The sequence below is a fragment of the Gouania willdenowi genome, chromosome 16 (assembly GCF_900634775.1).
Source record: "Gouania willdenowi chromosome 16, fGouWil2.1, whole genome shotgun sequence".
Classification (NCBI taxonomy): domain Eukaryota; kingdom Metazoa; phylum Chordata; class Actinopteri; order Blenniiformes; family Gobiesocidae; genus Gouania; species Gouania willdenowi.
In genome coordinates, this window is record NC_041059.1 from 14,630,080 (window position 1) to 14,649,295 (window position 19,216).

General features: G+C 38.5%; 1 protein-coding gene and 1 long non-coding RNA gene across 4 annotated transcripts in view; one reads left to right on the forward strand and one right to left on the reverse strand.

Moving 5' to 3' along the window:
- adam22 (ADAM metallopeptidase domain 22) overlaps positions 1-17,428 on the reverse strand; it is a 68,816-nt gene extending 51,388 nt beyond the window's left edge. For 2 of the 3 annotated variants that reach the window (XM_028471349.1, XM_028471347.1), the window contains exons 1-4: positions 17,353-17,426; positions 16,769-17,211; positions 16,402-16,562; positions 11,919-11,995 (exon numbers count right to left, since the gene is read on the reverse strand). In XM_028471349.1, the coding sequence (XP_028327150.1) occupies positions 11,919-11,995; positions 16,402-16,562; positions 16,769-16,856 (326 nt within the window). In that variant the 5' untranslated portion in view covers positions 16,857-17,211; positions 17,353-17,426. Of the gene's footprint in view, positions 1-11,918; positions 11,996-16,401; positions 16,563-16,768; positions 17,212-17,352 lie in introns of all 3 variants that reach the window. The other variant, XM_028471348.1, reaches the window with a different exon arrangement.
- A 34-nt stretch (positions 17,429-17,462) lies between these two features.
- LOC114478561 (uncharacterized) lies at positions 17,463-18,584 on the forward strand. The gene is made up of 2 exons (XR_003675876.1): positions 17,463-17,538; positions 18,318-18,584. It is a non-coding gene; the product is annotated as an uncharacterized LOC114478561 (long non-coding RNA).
- The last annotated feature ends 632 nt before the right edge of the window (positions 18,585-19,216 follow it).

Below are 19,216 nucleotides of genomic sequence, written 5' to 3' on the forward strand. Positions count from 1 at the left end.
CTTTTATAAGCCCTTAAAGAAGTATGCAGAAAAAAAAGTGGAACGCTATTGTTGTGAGAAAAGAGGAAGAGTTTCCCAGCAGGCCCAAGTATACAAGCATAACAACAACTGTGGGGAAAATTAAAAAGAGAAAAAAAAAAACTATTTATCTATAAAAGCTAGGGATGTAACGATTCACTCAACTCCCGATACGATTCGATTCACGATACTGGGTTCACGATACGATTTTCTCACGATTTATTTTACAAAATGGGAATGTTGACAAATGACTGAAAAATATTCCTTTATTTTTTTGGGGAAAATACTATACTATTTTCCTTTTATTTTTCATTGTCAAAAGAATCCCTTGATAAACTATTCAAAATGATGCAATTTAACTAAAAATAAATCTTGAATGAAATAAATAAAGGAATGATACAAATGAAGAAACCTATTAATTTAAATTCTGGTTCTATAATAAACAATTCAAAACTGCATAATAGTTCTTATTCTTTTTAAAAGTGCAACTGAAAATGTATTTTGTGCCTTAACAATTGGACTTTTTAAAAAAAAAACATTTTACTGTATTTACGTCAGATATTTGTTTAGACCAGCAGAGGGCGCTGGTAACCCAGTGGTCGGTTGGCATGCAGTTATTCCACCAGTGAAGAAGAGACGCTATGCTAGCAGACAGAGTTAATAGGAAAACCTGACTTTTACAGATATTCACGTAATATTACAGATATTCTTTCAGTGCTAAAGAAGTAAAGAATCATTTATGAGCATGTTTAACAGTAAATGGCGAAAAAAAAAAACAGGAAATGGCGACCAGAAAGAAAATAGTAGCAGATTCCGCCCGTCACGTCCGCTTCTGGAAGGATCTGCTGGTTAAAAAAAGTACTGCGATTCAATTTTCAGAGCATCGATGTGAACCGTGGTACCTATGAATCGATTTTTAACTGCCTTACGATTAATCGTTACATCCCTAATAAAAGCAAGAAAGTTCTGTATATGCGTGTGTTTGTGGAGCGAACATCTCCACTTCAGAGTATGTACACTTTTTTGTACCTCCAACCTTCAAACACATACTCATTTGGCCATAATTGACTACTTAAGTTCCCACATGAATACATACTTCCGACTGGCACTGTGCTAGTACTTATTATATCAATTATCTCTTTTGAAGCAAGAAATTAGCAATAAATACCACTTGTGTAAGCTAATAAGATATGATCATCATGATTATCGTAGGCAATAGCTCAGTTATTGTCAAAAGAAAAGCTATTATTTATGTAAAAACATACCTGACCCAGAAAACTATTTTGAAATTACCAATTTCTTCGCAGACATCTACAGCATGGACGTCTTAAAACAATCAAAAAGTTACTCATGTGAATACAAAAAAGAATACAAACAAGGTGGATTGGGGAATAAAGGGAATATCCTTGATATATAATATCAGCGTACAAACCTTTTCCCATCAGCCCAGAGAAAGAAAGAAAGAAAGAAAGAAAGAAAGAAAGAAAGAAAATTTACTGCTTTTTTCTTGTTTTTTTTTCTCACTTTATTGCTTTAAAGACCTGGTTCTCCTTATCATTGCCCATTACTGAGACAGTTTTTTGGCCTTGTTGCTGCAGTAACATCTGTTACAGATGCTGTGTCCAGCTCTCAGTCAGGCCTGCAGAAACATTTTGAAGGAATATTTTGGACATGCTGCTTATGGCTCTGCATGATGCTCACACAGAAGCCCATCTGAGCACATAGAGTATGAGTCATGCAACTTTAAAGATCATGGGTTGAATTCCTTCTAGTCCTACATCCAATAACTGCAGAGTTTACATCTCACTGTGAGCAAAGATTGCTACTCTGCAAACCAGTCGTAATCTCCAACTGTGAATCCGACAAAAACAAACACAAGTTTGCGAGAGCTCTAAAATTCTCTCTAGATGTGTGCCACCGAGCTGCACATGTAAGAAAACCACCACAAAATGTGTGTGTGTGTGTGTGTGTGTTTCTGGTATTTCAAAGCTTTTCATTGCTTAAAGAGTAACTGAACCCTAACGTTTTGGCTGATGTGAATCTAGGCTGCCTTGATTATGGGTGTGGCTCCTGGAGCAGTTAAGACACACCCAGTCTATACCTTGAAATCTCCAAAAAATAAGCTATGCTATGCTAACTGCCTACTCAATAGACGCTATACCTGTCTATTCACAATTAAATATGCTAAATTAGTAGCCTGGAATCTATCCTAATCTCATTGTATTACTCAATGTTTAATACAGGTGATTACACTTTCTTACAAGAAGTAAGGAAGTGGGTGTGGCTTACTGCCAGGCAACCAAATTAGGGCAGGGGTGGCATAACGCTTAAGGAAGCAGGCTTTTAACTTGAGGGGTTGCAGGTTCTAATCCTATGTGAGCTATCACTATTAGACATTGAGCAAGCATGCTTCCAGAACTCTTTAAAAATACATTCTTAATCTCAATGGGACTCTCTTGGTTAAATAAAAAAAATACTTTGACTAACACTACTTCGTAAAAAAAGTGATTTTGAGTTACTCTTTAAAAACAGTCAACATACAACTAACAGACCAATCAAAATAAAATATTGTATTGACTTAAAGCAGAACTAAGCAACTTGTGTTTAGCGTTCTCCCGAAAGGTCCCTTTTGGTTATGTCACTGTCGTAAAAACTCCACACACTCCGCCGCCTGCCCCACCCCACAGCTACATGCTGCTCTCCCAAGACAGTAGCAACCGATCACTGAAAATACAAAAGTGACACTAAGGGTGCTTTCACACATATAGTCCCAAGTGACCATGTGAACAGTATGAGGAAGAGAGACAAGTAAAATAAATGAATGATGTGGGAGTAATACGGAAGAGAGTGTGGGAATGTGTGTGATGTGTTTGTTTGTGTGCTGACAAAGCGTCTCTGAAAATGGATAGATAGATAGATAGATAGATATTTGTGTGTGTGCTGCCTGACGGAGCGCTGGGTTGTGAGTGTGTGTGCGTTCCCGTTGCCGTGACAATAGTAGTACGTCTTGCCACCGGGTTGGAGGCAGGAAATTTGCAAGTGCGGTTTTCTAAAAAACACCCTAATCACCCCATAAATACTCGTATTACCCTCACAGGGACTACAAGAAGGATTTATTAAGGTGTAAAAGTTACTTAGTTCTGCTTTAACTAGCAATGTTCACATTTTATCTTGCATATCGGTACACCTGCAATTATCTCCTTCTGCTCCATATATGGATTTATCATTTACTGCAGCTATATAGGGTCAGTGCCACATAGAGGACTGAACATAAAAGAGAGGAAACATTAAAGTAAGAGGAAAAAGTGGGCTATTTAAGCCCATAAAACCAGAGAGGAGCCACCAAGGTGGAAAGGTGCAGACAAAGTAGGATGCAAAAAAAAAAATGAAAGAGGAGGAGCTGCAGCTGTTCTAACATGAACCCACCCACCTACCCCCACTCACCCACTGAGGCCTCATTAAAGGTCTCCAGGCTATCATTCATTCACTCACCAATCACTTATCAGACAAACATTTCCACTGGTCAACTCACTGGGGTTTTGGCTCTTATTGCACTGGGAATACCGATGCTTAAAAAGAAGGAGTAAAATCAGAAGCTTGGTGTGTGTGTTTTTTTTGCAGTCTCATTGCATGCAATGTGCACGCTGTACAGAGTTGACTGTTGAATTATGCAGTGATCTTATAAGATCTTTAGAGATTCTGAAGATCTGTATTTGAAGATCCTCCCAAGATTCTATTTGGTTAAAATCATTTTTATATCCACACTTGTTTGTAAAAAAAAACTTTAAACTTTTCTACATTCAAAAGAGTTTGTGAAATACTGAATTAAATTACATAATAAAGGTAATCGAATCGCCTAACAGTGAACCACACGTGCACAGAAATTAGTATTATTTAGTCCTGCTGAGCGAACAACAATCCGCCCCATCCATTTAGGACCTGAGTGTCTATAATCCTCCATGTTCAATGGGTCTGCTCGATAGAGGAGAGGGAAGCCACAGGACTGGGAGGGACAGTGTGAGGAGTAAATAAAGTAATATCAAAGAGACTGGAGATACATTGAAAGAGCTGATACATCAGTGTATGGCATGTGTCTGTGTTCCTCAAAATTCCTGACCGTAAAGGAGGTTTGCATCCTTCATATTTCAGACCAGGATGTGTTAAAAAGAATCCTCCACTGTTTTTACAAGTTTGGCCTAACAAAACACATTATTGTGCACCATATTTGTTTTATTAACTTTTAAAAATGGGACTACTTTACCATTCTAAAACCTGGTTTCTGCCATCTTGAAATCACGTGATTGATGACGTCACACACACCCATTTGCCTTTAAACGTCACATTGTTTCCTTTTTTTCTCTCTCTGCCCAGGATGTAAATAGATATTTTAGGAATAGGAACAATCATAAGCTGGTGCTGTTGACCATAGCTGGAATAACTCTATAAATGTACACCCCATTTTCCATAACTAATTTATTCACTGAAAGAAAAATGATTTAAACAAAACATTTTACTTAATAATTTACAACAGTTTGTTTCTTTATTTATAGAATATATTCTGATTATGCATTTTATTTATTGTTTCCTATTGGAGTAAAGCATTTAGCAGCCATTTCAGTCATAATGACAATTTGTGCTGCTTTTGGTTGCTCTATTCTAAATAATTAGAAAACGTTGAAAAAATGTTGATGTAACCCTCTTTGGTTTACCGAAAACAGTCTGAAAATAAAATGTAAAACAATATGTTTTGTTAGGCATACATCTTCTAATAAGTACATTTTTAAAGGTTTTAGGCAACATTTGTACAAACAGTGGAGGATCCCTTTAAGAGCTCTCCTATCCTCCAAAATAGGCCGATAATCAGGTCAATCTCCTCCTCCAATTAAGACAGGGTACATTCTAAACAGGACACCAGTCTATCATCACACTAACGCTAACACACAGACACAAGCGTTGACGCACACAAACTCACACTCACTCCTGTCAGCCCACGTAGAAACGTGCATGTTTTTGAACTGTTGGAGAAAAATGGTGTGTCCGGAAAAGACAACATATTCAGTCTCAGTCACAGAAATGCTGAAACACCACGTGAGGTGGCGTCGATAATAAACCTGCACTCCACTGAGAAGCAAGTTACTCAATCTGCTCCCTTTTATCGCAGCACGAAATCTGAACTTCACAAAACACACACGCACGCACTGCTTTATATACAGTATATCAACCACACTGTACAGTCTCAGATGTAACTGTGAGCAGAGCAAATACAGGCTTATTTATTTTTGCCCTTTTTTACTTTCTTTTTTATTTGTGAGCCCCACAGAGGAACACAAACACAAACAAGCATAACGTGCACGTCTGGGTCTTTATCTCCTGCTCTTACTCAACAGAACAATTAGACTCAAGGACGGACAAAGGGCAGCCTCGCATCTCGGCCCTCTTCTTTCTCTCTTTCTTGTCCGAGTCTTCATCATCCTTCTTTTTCTTTCCATTTCCCTCACTCTCATACACTCTCTCTCTCTCCCTGTTTTTCTCATTAAGTTCACAGTGAATCAGATCACGCCTCACTGCAATAAATTACAGACATGGGAGCAGAGGATGGGAGGCTGAGAAGAAGGCGGAAAAAGAGAAGAAGAGTGCAGTTAGATTGTAGCAACATCTGAATGCAGCCACTGAGAGCTGGCAGGGTGATGAATGATCCTGGGATGGGACATGAGAGCGTGTTAAATCATACACACATACAGAACCAGGAAATGACTGTCCACATGTTCAACCAGGAGCTGGCACGTGCACACCTACCAGAAAATAGACTCCATTCACAATCCAAACCCAGCCAAAACCCTTACATTGTCAAGATGAAATGATGAATAACAACTTAAGAAAGCCTTTAAGTCATCATCTTTTTCTTTTAACACTGATATACATTGGATATGAAGTCTATACACCCCGAGGTTAAAATGCCAGGTTTTTTGTGATGTCAAAAACTGAGACCAGCAAAAGCCAGCAGTCTTTGTTTTATTGACTAAGAAATAAATCAGGACAAAAGCATTGCAGTCGACGGATTTTATCTCAGTGAGAAACTTAAAAAAACAAAGCATCAACTTTGACATTTTGACATCTGGTTTTGCAAAACTGATTCCAATCAGCCTGATTTATACACTGCTTTTGATTTTATAGATTGAATCTTTAAAAAATTGTTATTTTAAAACACAAAATAACAAGTACTGATAAAGTTAGGACAGTTCAAATTAGGAGGATTAACCTGGTCCAATATTATAAAAAAAGGCCTAGTTTTGTTCCTTTCAGGACAAGCAGGGAGGTATTAAAGGTACAAAACTGCTCAAAAACAATGAAAAAGATGTCCAGCCTGCAAGCATGGAGGCCAAAGCCCAGGAGACACATATTAGCCTTTAGGAAGTCAGTAAAACCTCCTATGCATGTTTTTCCCTTTGGCTGAGTCAACCTTTTAAAAAACAATAATTTCTGATATGCATCAACAATATCAGTGCAGCTGTCTGATGTTATGAAATCAAACTGTGAACACCAACGAGGCAAATTCGTTAAGATGACTATTTTCTTGCGTTGAAGAAATAAATCACATTTAGTGTCCAATCTGTTTCATTTGGCGTGTCTGCAGTATTGATTGTCCCTCACTCAGCCTGAGCCTCATTTCGTTCTATCCATTTTGTTTTCTCTAATTAAGACAACACTTGACGTGGCTCCCGTGCACCTGATCCCAGAGATACAATGCACACACACACACACACACACACACACACACACACACACACACACACACACATGCACACACACAAGGTCACAAATGCATACATTCCTGCCAACACACAGAATGGTTAACTGTAGGTACCCTGTGCTTATCACAGTGGCCCTTTACCAGCATCGCCCTCCTCTTGGTGTAGGAACCCACCACCTTCTCAAAGATAAATAATGCATGTGTAGCAGTGCCTGTAATAGACCCGACACATTAGCTTAGGAAGTTTGTCTGTGTGCGACCAAAGCTGACATAAGTCAACGGTAGAAGTGGTGTTTCTAGTCGATGTCAAACAGGAGGACAGGAAGTATCCAACTGCTGCTACAGTCTCTCATTTCATAACATTCTAAATGTTGTGAAACTCGCTGGTCGCATTTGGACCCGCCCACCTCCTCTCTTACCTTCAAAGCCTACACACTGTGTGTGAGTACTAAATCATGCTCAGTTTGTACTGTACACACTACACACACAAACTGTTGGCTGTCACTCATCATTGCATCACAATGTTTACTACAAATCAACAAAAATTAAGGAAAGGACCTTGTTACGTGTGCAAAATATTTGCAATTTCTTTTGAAGTATCCTTAAACCAGGGTTTTTCAACCTTGGGGTCATGATCCCAAGTGGGGTCGCATGGAATTAAAATGGGGTCGTCTGAAATGGCTAGTAATTGATTAAAAAAGACGTATTTTTAAAATGTTTTAATTATCATAATGTTTTAATGTAAACACTGCACACAATATCAAACAACTACCTTCCATATTTTATTTTTTCTGTAAAATGAATCTAGTTATAATAAAATGCAGTATTAAAAATATCTGATCTGGCGAACCTTGTCCCTTTGTGCACTAATCCTGGCTACACTGTACTCATAACACAGTAAAGTATAACGAACATGATCAATAACAAATTTTAGAGAAAAAATGTCTCTGGGGTCGCGAGAAATTTGTCATATAAAAATGGGGTCACATTGCAAAAGAAGTTGGGAACCACTGCCTTAAACGTAAAATGACAATCAAAATATTTAATTTTGTTGTGTTAATTTCCCAATGCAACAAAACTACAGCTATCTTATACAAAACATGCAATTTAATTACTAACTGTGCTAATTTGAGGGATCACATACTATAGGTTTTGCAGCTATTCATGAGGGTCTCTCTCTCTTTAGGGCAATAAAAAGGCCCAAATGGCTTTGTTAGTCCTGGTTGTTGCTGTTCTTTGTGCAAGACAAACATGCTGGATCACAAAAGGATCCACTCACATCTGAGAAGGCAGGAGGGATATGCAGCAGACATCTTGGCGGACAGTATGACAGCAGATGTGCAGAGTTCTGGTGGACTAACTAGGATTAGATGGGTGAGTGTGGTTTTTATAGAAAAATAGGGATCTAGAAATGCTATCGATTGCTTGGTGTTGTTTGTTAAAGCCAAAAGGTCTCTTATATGGCTCCTAATAATGGACCACTAAACTGAGTCACCACTAATCACATGAATTGATAAAATAAACCTTTCCCAAAAGCAAAAAGGTGGGGAAAGTACCAAATCTGTTGTGCACAATCATGCATGTTCATGTTCTGCTTTAAAGTCACAGCTCCATCTATTATTCAGCAAGAGCAGGAGGGAGGGGCCGAGTGGGAGCAAGGTTGAATGGAGAGAGACTGTGTGCGCGTGTTGAAGATGATTAAAAAAATTGAGACAACCCCCATCCTTTTTCACATTTTCAGCTCACTCAATAGCCCCACGAAAGCCAAATTGCACCTAATGCTGGGATGGGGGAGTAGAGGCAGACAAAGACATGGGGGATCCCCTCAATCCTCAAACCTCATCTTCTACATTTGCTTTTTTTTTAAATTATTATTATCTCCCTTTTTTGGGGGGCTTTGGAAGGTAATCTAAAAAAAATAAACCTGCAGATACAGACAGAAGAACATGACTTCTTCAGAAAGAGTGAACCCTTTACAATCATGTGAACAAATACACATCATAGAGCTTATTAATAATATTTCCACCTTCCTTCGCTCATTGCTTGAGTCGACAAACCTTCAACCTGTGCCCATTGTTGGCACTTTTGGTCGCACACTGGGGGTTTGCATTCACACCTTGACATCATGACATAGCAACCAAACAGGAGTGAATAATTCTGATTATGTAAAGCACTTTAAGACCACATGGAGTGTTAACTTTACTCATAATAACCATGATTTAATCAGAAGTACAAAGTATTTATGTAACTTCAAAATGCCTACACAGAGAGTCTAAGAACAATGCTGATAGGATGTGTGGCAATAAAGATGCAGATGGTATTGAAAAATGTTGCTCATGGCAATAGTCGAAATAAAAAATGCACATTGTTTAACTAACCATCGGGGAAGCTAGAAAAACATTGTTTCACTACAGGAAAATAAAAAAAACTCTGGTTGTTGAGCTGGAACACAACCTAATGTAGTGAAAACACAAAAATTCACATGTGCACACAAGCATGAATGAGCCTGTTTACTCTATCTAAAATCAAAGGTATCTCTAAACCCAACCGGAGTCAGAAATAGACTGAACCATGACTGTATGAACTAGGGGTGTGAAAAAAAATCGATTTCACAAATATATCGCCATTTTTTGGGTGCTGATTTTACATCAATTATTTTATTTTTTTTTTAATCAACTTTTTAAAAAATTGTTAAAAATCTTTTTTTTTTTTTTCTTTTGCACTGTTTTTTTCAGGTCAGTGTGTTCAGTGACATAGAGGACATATGCAATATGTATGCACAGGCATTTTATTTTCATATGATCTGTTCAGATCAGTGTTCAAACTGACACAATAGGATAAATTATTTTTACTTATTTTTGTGCATTGTCAGTAACTCAGGGTACTTAATCCTTTATGTTCTCACTTACAGTGGTTACAATGCTTTCAATGCGTTGCAATGGTTACTTTTTGCACTTTATTTTATGATGGCAGTGCGTAAAACTGCAATTTCTTTTTTTTTCAGTAAAAATGTGCAAAAACACTAATAATAAAAAATAAATAGGACATTTTGAAGCAATTAGTTTTGACTCAATTTGTCCTCTGAATGATCAATATCTCCCGATGAACATATACTGCAACTTGATTTTTTGTCTCTTTGTTTAATTTTGATATTAACTGGGTAGAATATCGCAATATATCATGATAATATCGTATCGTGACCCAAGTATTGTGATACATATCGTATTGCATCCTTGACAATACTCACCTCTAGTATGAACCAACTGCAAACCAACACGAAATAAAAACTTGTAATCAGTGAATGTAACCATGTCGGAAATAAACTGAATAAATAAAAATAAATAAATTACACGTAAACTGCCCATCAAATTTAGAAACATTTGTGTCTTATGTCACCCTCCAAAAAGGGTCACAAACACAGCATTTCCTTTACACACTACATCACTTGTACACAAGTATTTGGACTCTGGTAGGAAACCAACTATACGTTAAGAAAATTCCTGCATAATTCTCACAGACTAACTGGGATGTGAATTCACATCATCTTCTTTTTTAACCTTTGTCCCTCTTTCTGGTACGTTTTTGTAAATATTTTGTCTAAATGAAAGTATGACACAATATTGAATTAGACAATGAATCTCTTTGTCCTTTCAACAACAACCCATAGGAACAAACTATGGATTGTTGTTTGAGTGGTAGCATCTACTCTAGCAACACTCTTCCTTGGCTCTGCTTTAACCCTCCTCCTGATCATAGCTTCCATAGAACATCCAGCAGAATACGATACGATGCTAACCAACTCACATTATTGCCAGGCACCTCTTTGCGGTCACTATTTGATTGATTTTTTTTTTACTTATTATAATCTTTGGTGTTTTTTTTTTTTAAGTGACACGCTGCAGTACGTCCTCTGTGTCACATTTGGTGCACAGAAAACACCAATTCTGCACCACTTGGCGCTCCAGGGATATTACTCATGTTGACCTCTACACCTGGGAATACCTGTGATGTAACATGTATCACAGCTAACAGGGACTTTACACCCCGTGCGGGACAAGCCCAAGCACTGAGAGAAAGAGAGAGCAGCTTGCTCTCCATCAGCAAAACAGTGATCAATATCGGTGTCACAGGGTAGTGCATGGAGTCTTTACTGTAAATCTCCCCCATTATGATGGAAGCTCTGAATCCCACACCGACACACTATGGCTGAGTGGTTGCAGACATATGCACAAATACATAGCATATACAGAGCAGTCATTTACAGAGGCCACTTACACACGCGCACGCATATACACACACAAATATGTAAGTGCTGAGTGTGTTTCTGGAAACAGGCCATAAACTGTGCAGCAGAAATCAGGAATGTATTAGATCAGTGACTCAAAAAAACAATGACAAGTTTCAAAGAATACTGAAAGATCAGCACACGTGTACTTTGCAATAGATATTAATATTCACAAAGCACTACACCGGTGATTAATCACCTAGAGAGTCCCTCCCTGAATCACTTCCCCCTAATTCTCTTTGCACCTATCACCCAGACTCTCATGCAACAAAAAATTAAAAATAAATCTGCATACTAGTGCATTTCCATATACTGTATATATACACACAGTTTAGCAAACTGCAAAACAAATTAATATTTCAGAAATACATGGCATGTACCTGGAATTTTATCTGCACGCTTTATCAAAAAATATATAATACTAGAGGTTTAGTGGGGTTGTAGAGGCCGCTATTATGCCCCATGTCATAGACAGGTGTCGTGACAAAATCTGTGACCCCACAAAATAGAGGCTACGGGTCCGGTGCCTAAACTCTGCATTTACTTGTGAACTTCAGCCACCAGTGCATCAGCCATGCACTGTTTAATAGGAAGTAAAGCCCTATTATGAGTAAATGCAGACTTGAGCCACCGGAGCCACCAATCTGACGCATCACAGATGTAGTCACAACACCTGTCTACAACTTGAGCATAATGTCTTACAGACAAGACCGTTTTCATCCTCCTAGCTGCTCTACAAGGACTTTTATAGAAAATGAAAATCCTTTATTAACCACTTCAGGAAGAAAAAGCTCCAAAAAGAGAGTTGGTCACACAGTTTGACAAGTCTAAGATATCAGTTAGATTTATTAGAAATATACTCACTGATTCAGCTCCACATCCAAAATCAATTTTCTGCCAAAAGCATCCACTTGAAAGCTTGCTTGGGCCACATGGTTTACCTATTGAGACAATCAAGAGAGGATGTGTTATTATTTACTATGATTTATTGAATTCATTTACATATTCATGGCTCCGTTCATTATCATATACATAAATCAATTCTCACCTACACTAATGCATAACTCAAATGTCTTCTCAAGCTCTAATCAGCTAGAGGAATCAAGACATCAAGCTGGTTTTCTCACAATAATAACCAAAGTAATAACCCACATGCTTTACGTTTTTCATCTGTCATCGATTTTTCAAAATGTAATTAAAAAAAAAATAAAAAATCATTAATCTTCTGAACTATATCGGACTGTCTTCGGTGCACACAATCACAGAAATGCTCCATATTTCCTGCGTGTGTCCGTGTGTGATTGATCTGGTTGAGGCATGATTCATTCCCAGTGCTGAGCTCATATGGTTCCAACATCATTACCCAATCCTCAGGTCAATGAGAAATGGCCACAATTGTTCCTATAGGTTCACGTGAGTTCACACATCCACCCCCTCTTATGTTTGACCATGGGCCCCTTCATTAGGAGCCCAGCATGGTATTGTAGGATTGGAGGAGGGGTGTTTGCACGCGAGTGTGTGTTTTTTTTTTTTTTTAGGTTTCCAATTTAGGAAGTACGACTGTGGGTGACCTCCACACTTACCGTCCCCAGAGACCCCAGAATCCATTGTTGGTTGGAGTGTGTCTGTGCATGGCCAATGAATACATGTGCAGTTAAGTAGGGGTGTGTGTGTGTGTGTGTTTGCATGAGTGAGGCATGCTTTTTCAGTGCATATTGAAAGTACACCATCACTTCTCCCATTGATTATTGGATGTAGAACCAGCTGGACTTTCTACTCCTGTCTAAGACATGATTGTAAGTGTCTATCAGTGCACTGATTCCTTATTTTTGTTGGTAGTTTATTCCAAACATCTGGAGCGCTTTGATCAATCACATTGCACTTGCGTCTGAGACTGAAAATAGGCAGTGTAACAAAAGAACATAAATAACTCTCAGTGTGGTGCACACTTTCAGAAGGTCTTTGAAAGATTTGTTTTTAGGCTGCTGGGCTAAAAACAGCCTGTTACTGACTAAATATTGTGCAAGAGGCTTCAAAAGTAGCAAACCCCTTAGAGGATAGGAGATTTAGAAGAAAAACAAATTAAATCATTTTTATGTTCCACATTCATTCTTCAATCAAGATCACACTCAAAATACACTTTAAAGTTTTATTCTAGGACTTAAGTCTTGATTAATATAATATCTGCTGTGTTAAACGGTCACATTTTACTTCCACAATAAAAAGTTCAAGATTGCATAGAAATTATTTTTCTATAGATAAACATTTGTTCTGTTAGTATTTCTGAACAGAATAAATTAAATGGTCCTCCATGTCTGAAGTGGGCTTAATAATTAAATAATTCAACAGTTCAATATTTCCTAAAAATATGACAGCAGACCTTTTTAAATGGATAATGTGTGCCATGGCTCACGAAAGGTTATACAAGCTGTGAATGTGGCAGGCGTATTCTTCGAACAACCCAAAGAGATGAAAAAACTACAACCCTAGTTTATGTCAAACATCAGTCTGTCTATAGTCGCTGTGCAGAGATCAGTGACCTGCTTTCCAAATCTAGTTCAACGTAACAAACGTGTGATGAGGTTAGTATTAGCTTAAAAAAATATATTTAAAATGATATCATACATAAGAGGGTTCCCATGAGCTTGTTTTCCCATCGCACCACAGCCCCAGTCTGAGGTGTGAGAGACAAAGGGTTAACACCTCCCTGCCTGCCACCATCTGTAGCTCTCTCCCTGCTCTGAGCGTTGAATAGACGAGCCTACACAAGCCTGATCGCCACACAAATAAAAAACACGAGACAGCTTTGTACGATGCTAATAGACTCATTCCATGAAAGGAAGGAGCACAGACATGAACTGACTTAGAGATGATAGTAATTCATTAATGGACTCCATCTATTATCACATGGCAAAAAGCTGTGCTATGCTCTCTACCTGTGATGAGTATTTGATAACCACCAACTTATTTCTGAATAATCTGCCATTCATGGGTAGTCATGCCCTGCACTGTACCACTCATACATACTTTTTGACTTTAGTTTGACAGTAACAACCAAACCTGTAGATATTGTATTGCTAATGACTGAATGACTAAATCTGAATTTGCAATGACAATAGTGTTACAAACGTATTTTGAGGTTCAGAAAACAGGTTATAAAGAAGACTTATTGGAAGATTTAAATTGGGTGCAATTAGATTTTAAAGGCCCAGGTTGTTTTCCCTGAGTGTACATGGTATAGTTCACCAGTTTGCCCCAATTTTCCACCACAGTCCAAAAACATGTACGCTAAATATAGACAACATAAACCAAGAAAATATCTCTTTACATATAATAATAGTATGTTTTATCCATCAGATTTGATCTTTTGGCTCTACTAATCCTACTCTGAAGCCTATTCCATGTTATTTGAATGCGACTTCATTCCCTTGCGGTGCAAACGCACACCTCTACCCCTCTGATCTATCGAAAAACTCCCATTAATGCCATCAATGCAAATACTATCTCCATCATGATTTCCAAAAACTTTCTCTGTGGTCTTCCAGTTTTATTTTTCTCAAAACTTTGTATGGAAAAGCTGGTATGTCTACTTTTCCCCACACCAGCAAACCACAATAACGATTTTATATTATAATCAGAAACAAAAGTTATGATTTTTCATACATTCTTTGTATTAAGATGGAAAACACAAGTTTTAGGTGAATTAGTTATTCGTTTATGTGATTAACGTTTTTAGTGCCCTCTGGTGGAAAATGTGCACACAGTGGGACACTTTTGCTTTTCTAAGGTGTTACGGGACATTTGCAAGTATTTTTTACACAAACCAAAATGCCTTTTTATTTGTAACAGTTTTAATTTGTCAAACTAAAAATCAGATTCTAATCGCCATCATTGAAAAATGAGGCAGGAGTGCTGTCCATGTACAGTGTTGGATACTTATGCAGGTGAGACAGCTGCTGAAACAATCCATCATCTATTTTCCAACCCGCTTGCTCCTTTTCAGGGTCACGGGGGTCTGCTGGTGCCTATCTCCAGCTGTCATCGGACACTAATCACTAATCACTGAATAATTAATATTCCTGTTTAACCAGATGACAGTTTTGATGGTTTCCTGGATGTAATACAGCACTTGAATCAAATCCAAGGTCTGCAGGCCTCATTCGACTCTCGTTGACATTTAATATGGCCCGCAGCATGACTCTACAGTGTGAAAATCACAGGAAAACAGTGATTATCAGGTCAAAATAGGGTTCTGTACCAGATGTGTGTAACTAAATGCTTTGCAGATTACTCTAAACAGTGCTTTACATTACATAAATCTGAACTTTGTGCAAAATATTATTGACAATCATGGATATTTCTTTCACAAAAACGGCTTAGATTGCCACCCCGTGTGACAAACTCATGGTGTGTGCACAGTGTGGGCTTAGGCGTTTTGTTATAAAGCCAGTTAAGCATGTTATAGGACCTGCAGACAGTTTGGTGACACTTTACTGGAAGATTTATACATAAAGGCTGAAAAGATGCTGTCATTATGACATGACACCTGTCATGAGCATGAATAAGGTCTTATGGAGGCTGTCATTAAGTGTTGTTCGTTACCCTAACCTTAACCCTTAACCCTTAACCCTAAACCTACCGAATGCTAACCCCACTAGATCCCTCCACCTAACCCAAAAAATGCCAACATAGCTCCAAAGGTGTCATAATTTAGCGAACAACACTTCATGAGATGTTATTCGTGCTAATGACAGATAATGACAGCATAATGTCAGCCTTAAGTTTAAAACTTCAAGTAAAGTGTTACCGACAGTTTTAACTCACATGTGTCAAACTCAAGGCCAGCGGGCCAAATTGGGTCTGTCACAGCATCTAGTCCGACCCGCGGGAAGATTTAGTTCAAAGTAAAGAAATTACAACAAAAAACATCTATGCAAATCATCCCATAGGATTTGGTCAAATTCCATTGCAAAATTTGAGGAAACGTGTTACAAATTCCATGAATTTTGAGAAAATGTGTTATACATTTTGAGAAAATTTGTAAGAAATTCCATGAATTTTGACTAATTGCTTAACACTCATGATACTGTAAGTAACTGATAATATTTCTTAGATGCGAAACAGCAAACTGGAGCACCACAATGTTAAATTTGTGCTTTTTTCCCTTCACAAAAGCATGGATTTTTCTGTTCTGGCTCACTTGAGATCAAACCGGGTCGTATCATGTGGTTCTTGGACTAAGACGACTTTGAACTGATGCAGGAGTGTCTTATTGTTTGGAATCGTTGATGAGAATGGTGGATGGAGAGGTGGACACGCTGTAAACAAACACGGTGGTGTCCCCTACCTGCGAGGAGCCGGGCCCCGCGCTCACCCTGGTGCTGAGCCGGTCCTGTAGGATCTGGCTCTGGTTGTTCCTGCTGTAGAGGAGCCGGAGAGGGACTGTGTCCTCACTCCCCACAAACCTGCCCTCATCCCGGGGAACCTTCAGGCGCCTCCGGGATTCTCCTGCACATAGACACACAGATACACCGTGAGCACATGAAATGTCGACGTGCTTCTGTTTCCCTTTGACAACATGACGCGGCTGTGAGCTGCGTGTTTATTTCCCATCATCATCCTCATCATAAAGCAATGATAAAATATCTCACCAATCACATTCTATCCTTCAAATAAAACACTCGTTTCTGTGTCATAATAAATGAATTGTTTACCGTTTCGTGCGTCTGCGCCGCTTTGGTGAGCAACGTGCATCAGTTGATAGAAGCACAAAAGGGAAATCCACCATCGCAGGCGCATCATCACTTTCCTCCTCTTCCTCACTGCTGGGAAGCTGTAGACAAGGCGCTGGTCCAGGTCCAGGACCAGGCTCTGGGAGTCCTGCCTTCGCTAGAGGAGCCTGGAGCCCGGGCTGGTGGTGTGGATAATAACGCAGTCCCTCTGAATGGAGGCCATCCGTGGTGCTGAGTCTGAGTCTGTCTGAAGGCGTCTGAGCGCACCGCGGATACAGAGGGAGGAATGGAGGGAGGGAGGGAGGGGGGGGACACCTCCTTAAAACACATCCATGTTGACGGCTCACTGCGGAAGCACCGCATGCATAAATATGGAGAAATGAGCTGAAGAAGGATGGGAGTAAACTACGGAGCGGGTATTCTTCCTATGGGATTGTATGGAATGAAAAAAATCCTTGTTCATGACAGAGTCAGAGCTGAACCCCAAACCCCGAGACACACACGCACACGCGCGCGCACACACACACACACACACACGGAATAACCCTGTATGAGGTGTTAATTACCTTTTATTTAAAGGCAGGGTCGGTAACTTTCTAAACCTAGCTTGATTTCGATGTTGCATGCTCCGACTCCCCCTCCCCCCTCCCCCCTGTGCTTCCTCTGAAGCCACCCCCCCCCCCCCCCCCTCACTCACATGAACGCGCACGCAGAAGCAGACCTCAGCCAAGCGTATGATGTCGCATTCAGCGGTAAGATATACTTTATCATTTTATATGTTAAAAAAGTGACTAATTTACTATCAACGGTGGCGGCCAAGCTAGCATGTTAGCATTAGGTTACCCGGTAGCAAAGCGTTTAGAAGGAGGGCGACATTCGTCCCCAAGTTGTAGTCCTCCTGAAAACAAAGGTTTATTATAATGAGTTTTTCTTTACCACTACTCAGAGTATCGATCAGCTGGTCTGCCACTGTCCTAGAACATAAGTAATACATCTTTTACCTAATTTATTTTATTATAATCATTATTTTCATTTATTTGGCACCTTATTCATTTTCACCTTGTTATTCAACATCTTACTTTTCTGCGTGTCTATAATTATTATTTTTAGTGTTGTTTTCATTTCTTATTGTTTCTTTTTAGTGCCACTTTTTGCCTAATTACCAGTCAGGGATAATATAACAGACAGAGAGAGGAGTATAGCTGTAGTCTGTAGAAACCTTTTTTATTATTATTTATTTCTGTACATTCTGGTTTCTTTTTTATATTTAATATTCTGTATTTATATATTATTTCACCCAAGTGCTGCTTTTCTTTTCTTTCTGTAATACAACTGGAATTGTAATTTCCCTGCCCGAAATAAAATAAAGTATATCTAATCTAATATTGTTTTTTTTTTTTAATTCAATAGATGTAATAGAGCTGGGAAAAATAATGTCATGTCTACAGCAATTACAGATACATTTTTTGTTCAGTTGTAATCATTGACGAAAAGCCTAAATGTTTGATATAATTTCTTATTTCTCTTTTAGAGTTCAGAAGGTGAGAGGTTTTATGCCTCTGACCCTGATTACAGTCCGGAGCCAAGTACATCGTGGAGTCAGAGGAGACGTGGCCGAAGTCAAAGGAGGATTGCCACAAATCAGAGATTGCTTTCCAGATCTACTGGGACATTATACGGGTTACATCCCTGGAAGTCACGTGATAGACTGGCATACAGTTCAATTCACTATTATATAAAATTAATGAAATCATGATTTATTCTAGCCAAAATAAATAAATGAATAAATGAAACCAAAGGCTGTATTTTATTTATTTATTTTTTGCTATTCTGTATCTCTGTGTGTGTGTGTGTGTGTGTGTGTGTGTGTGTGTGTGTGTGTGTGAGGAGGCATGGGATAGAGGAAAAGAAAACAGGTAAGTAATTATGATATAGTAGTATGCTACATGGGAGAGGGAAAATCTGAATAAACAACATAATTCATAATTAATTAAGAGTGAAGGAAATGTGTATATTTGCACAAATAAACATGATAATCTAAATAAAATAAAGAAATAGTAAAGGAAAAAAAATCCCACTCATTCCACGAAATACAGTCAATATGAAGACACCAAACAATAGCTTAACACGTATTTGGACAGTGGATGAAAACCCACGGTTACCATAGATACAATTGTTTGATTCGATGTAAGTCCTGAATGGCTTTGAAAAGTCCCAGCTCCCAGCAATGAAAATAGTTTTTATAAGATGATGACATAAATTGGGTCCACTGTGATTATTATTTCTGATCAATGGCTCGAGATTTATTTATTAATGCCTGTTTGGTATGGATAAATGGTCATAGTTGAATACTTCGATGTTTCTTAAAAAAGCGCCTTTCAGCGCCATCTAGTGGACAAACTGGATTATCATAACATTCATTTGAAATTT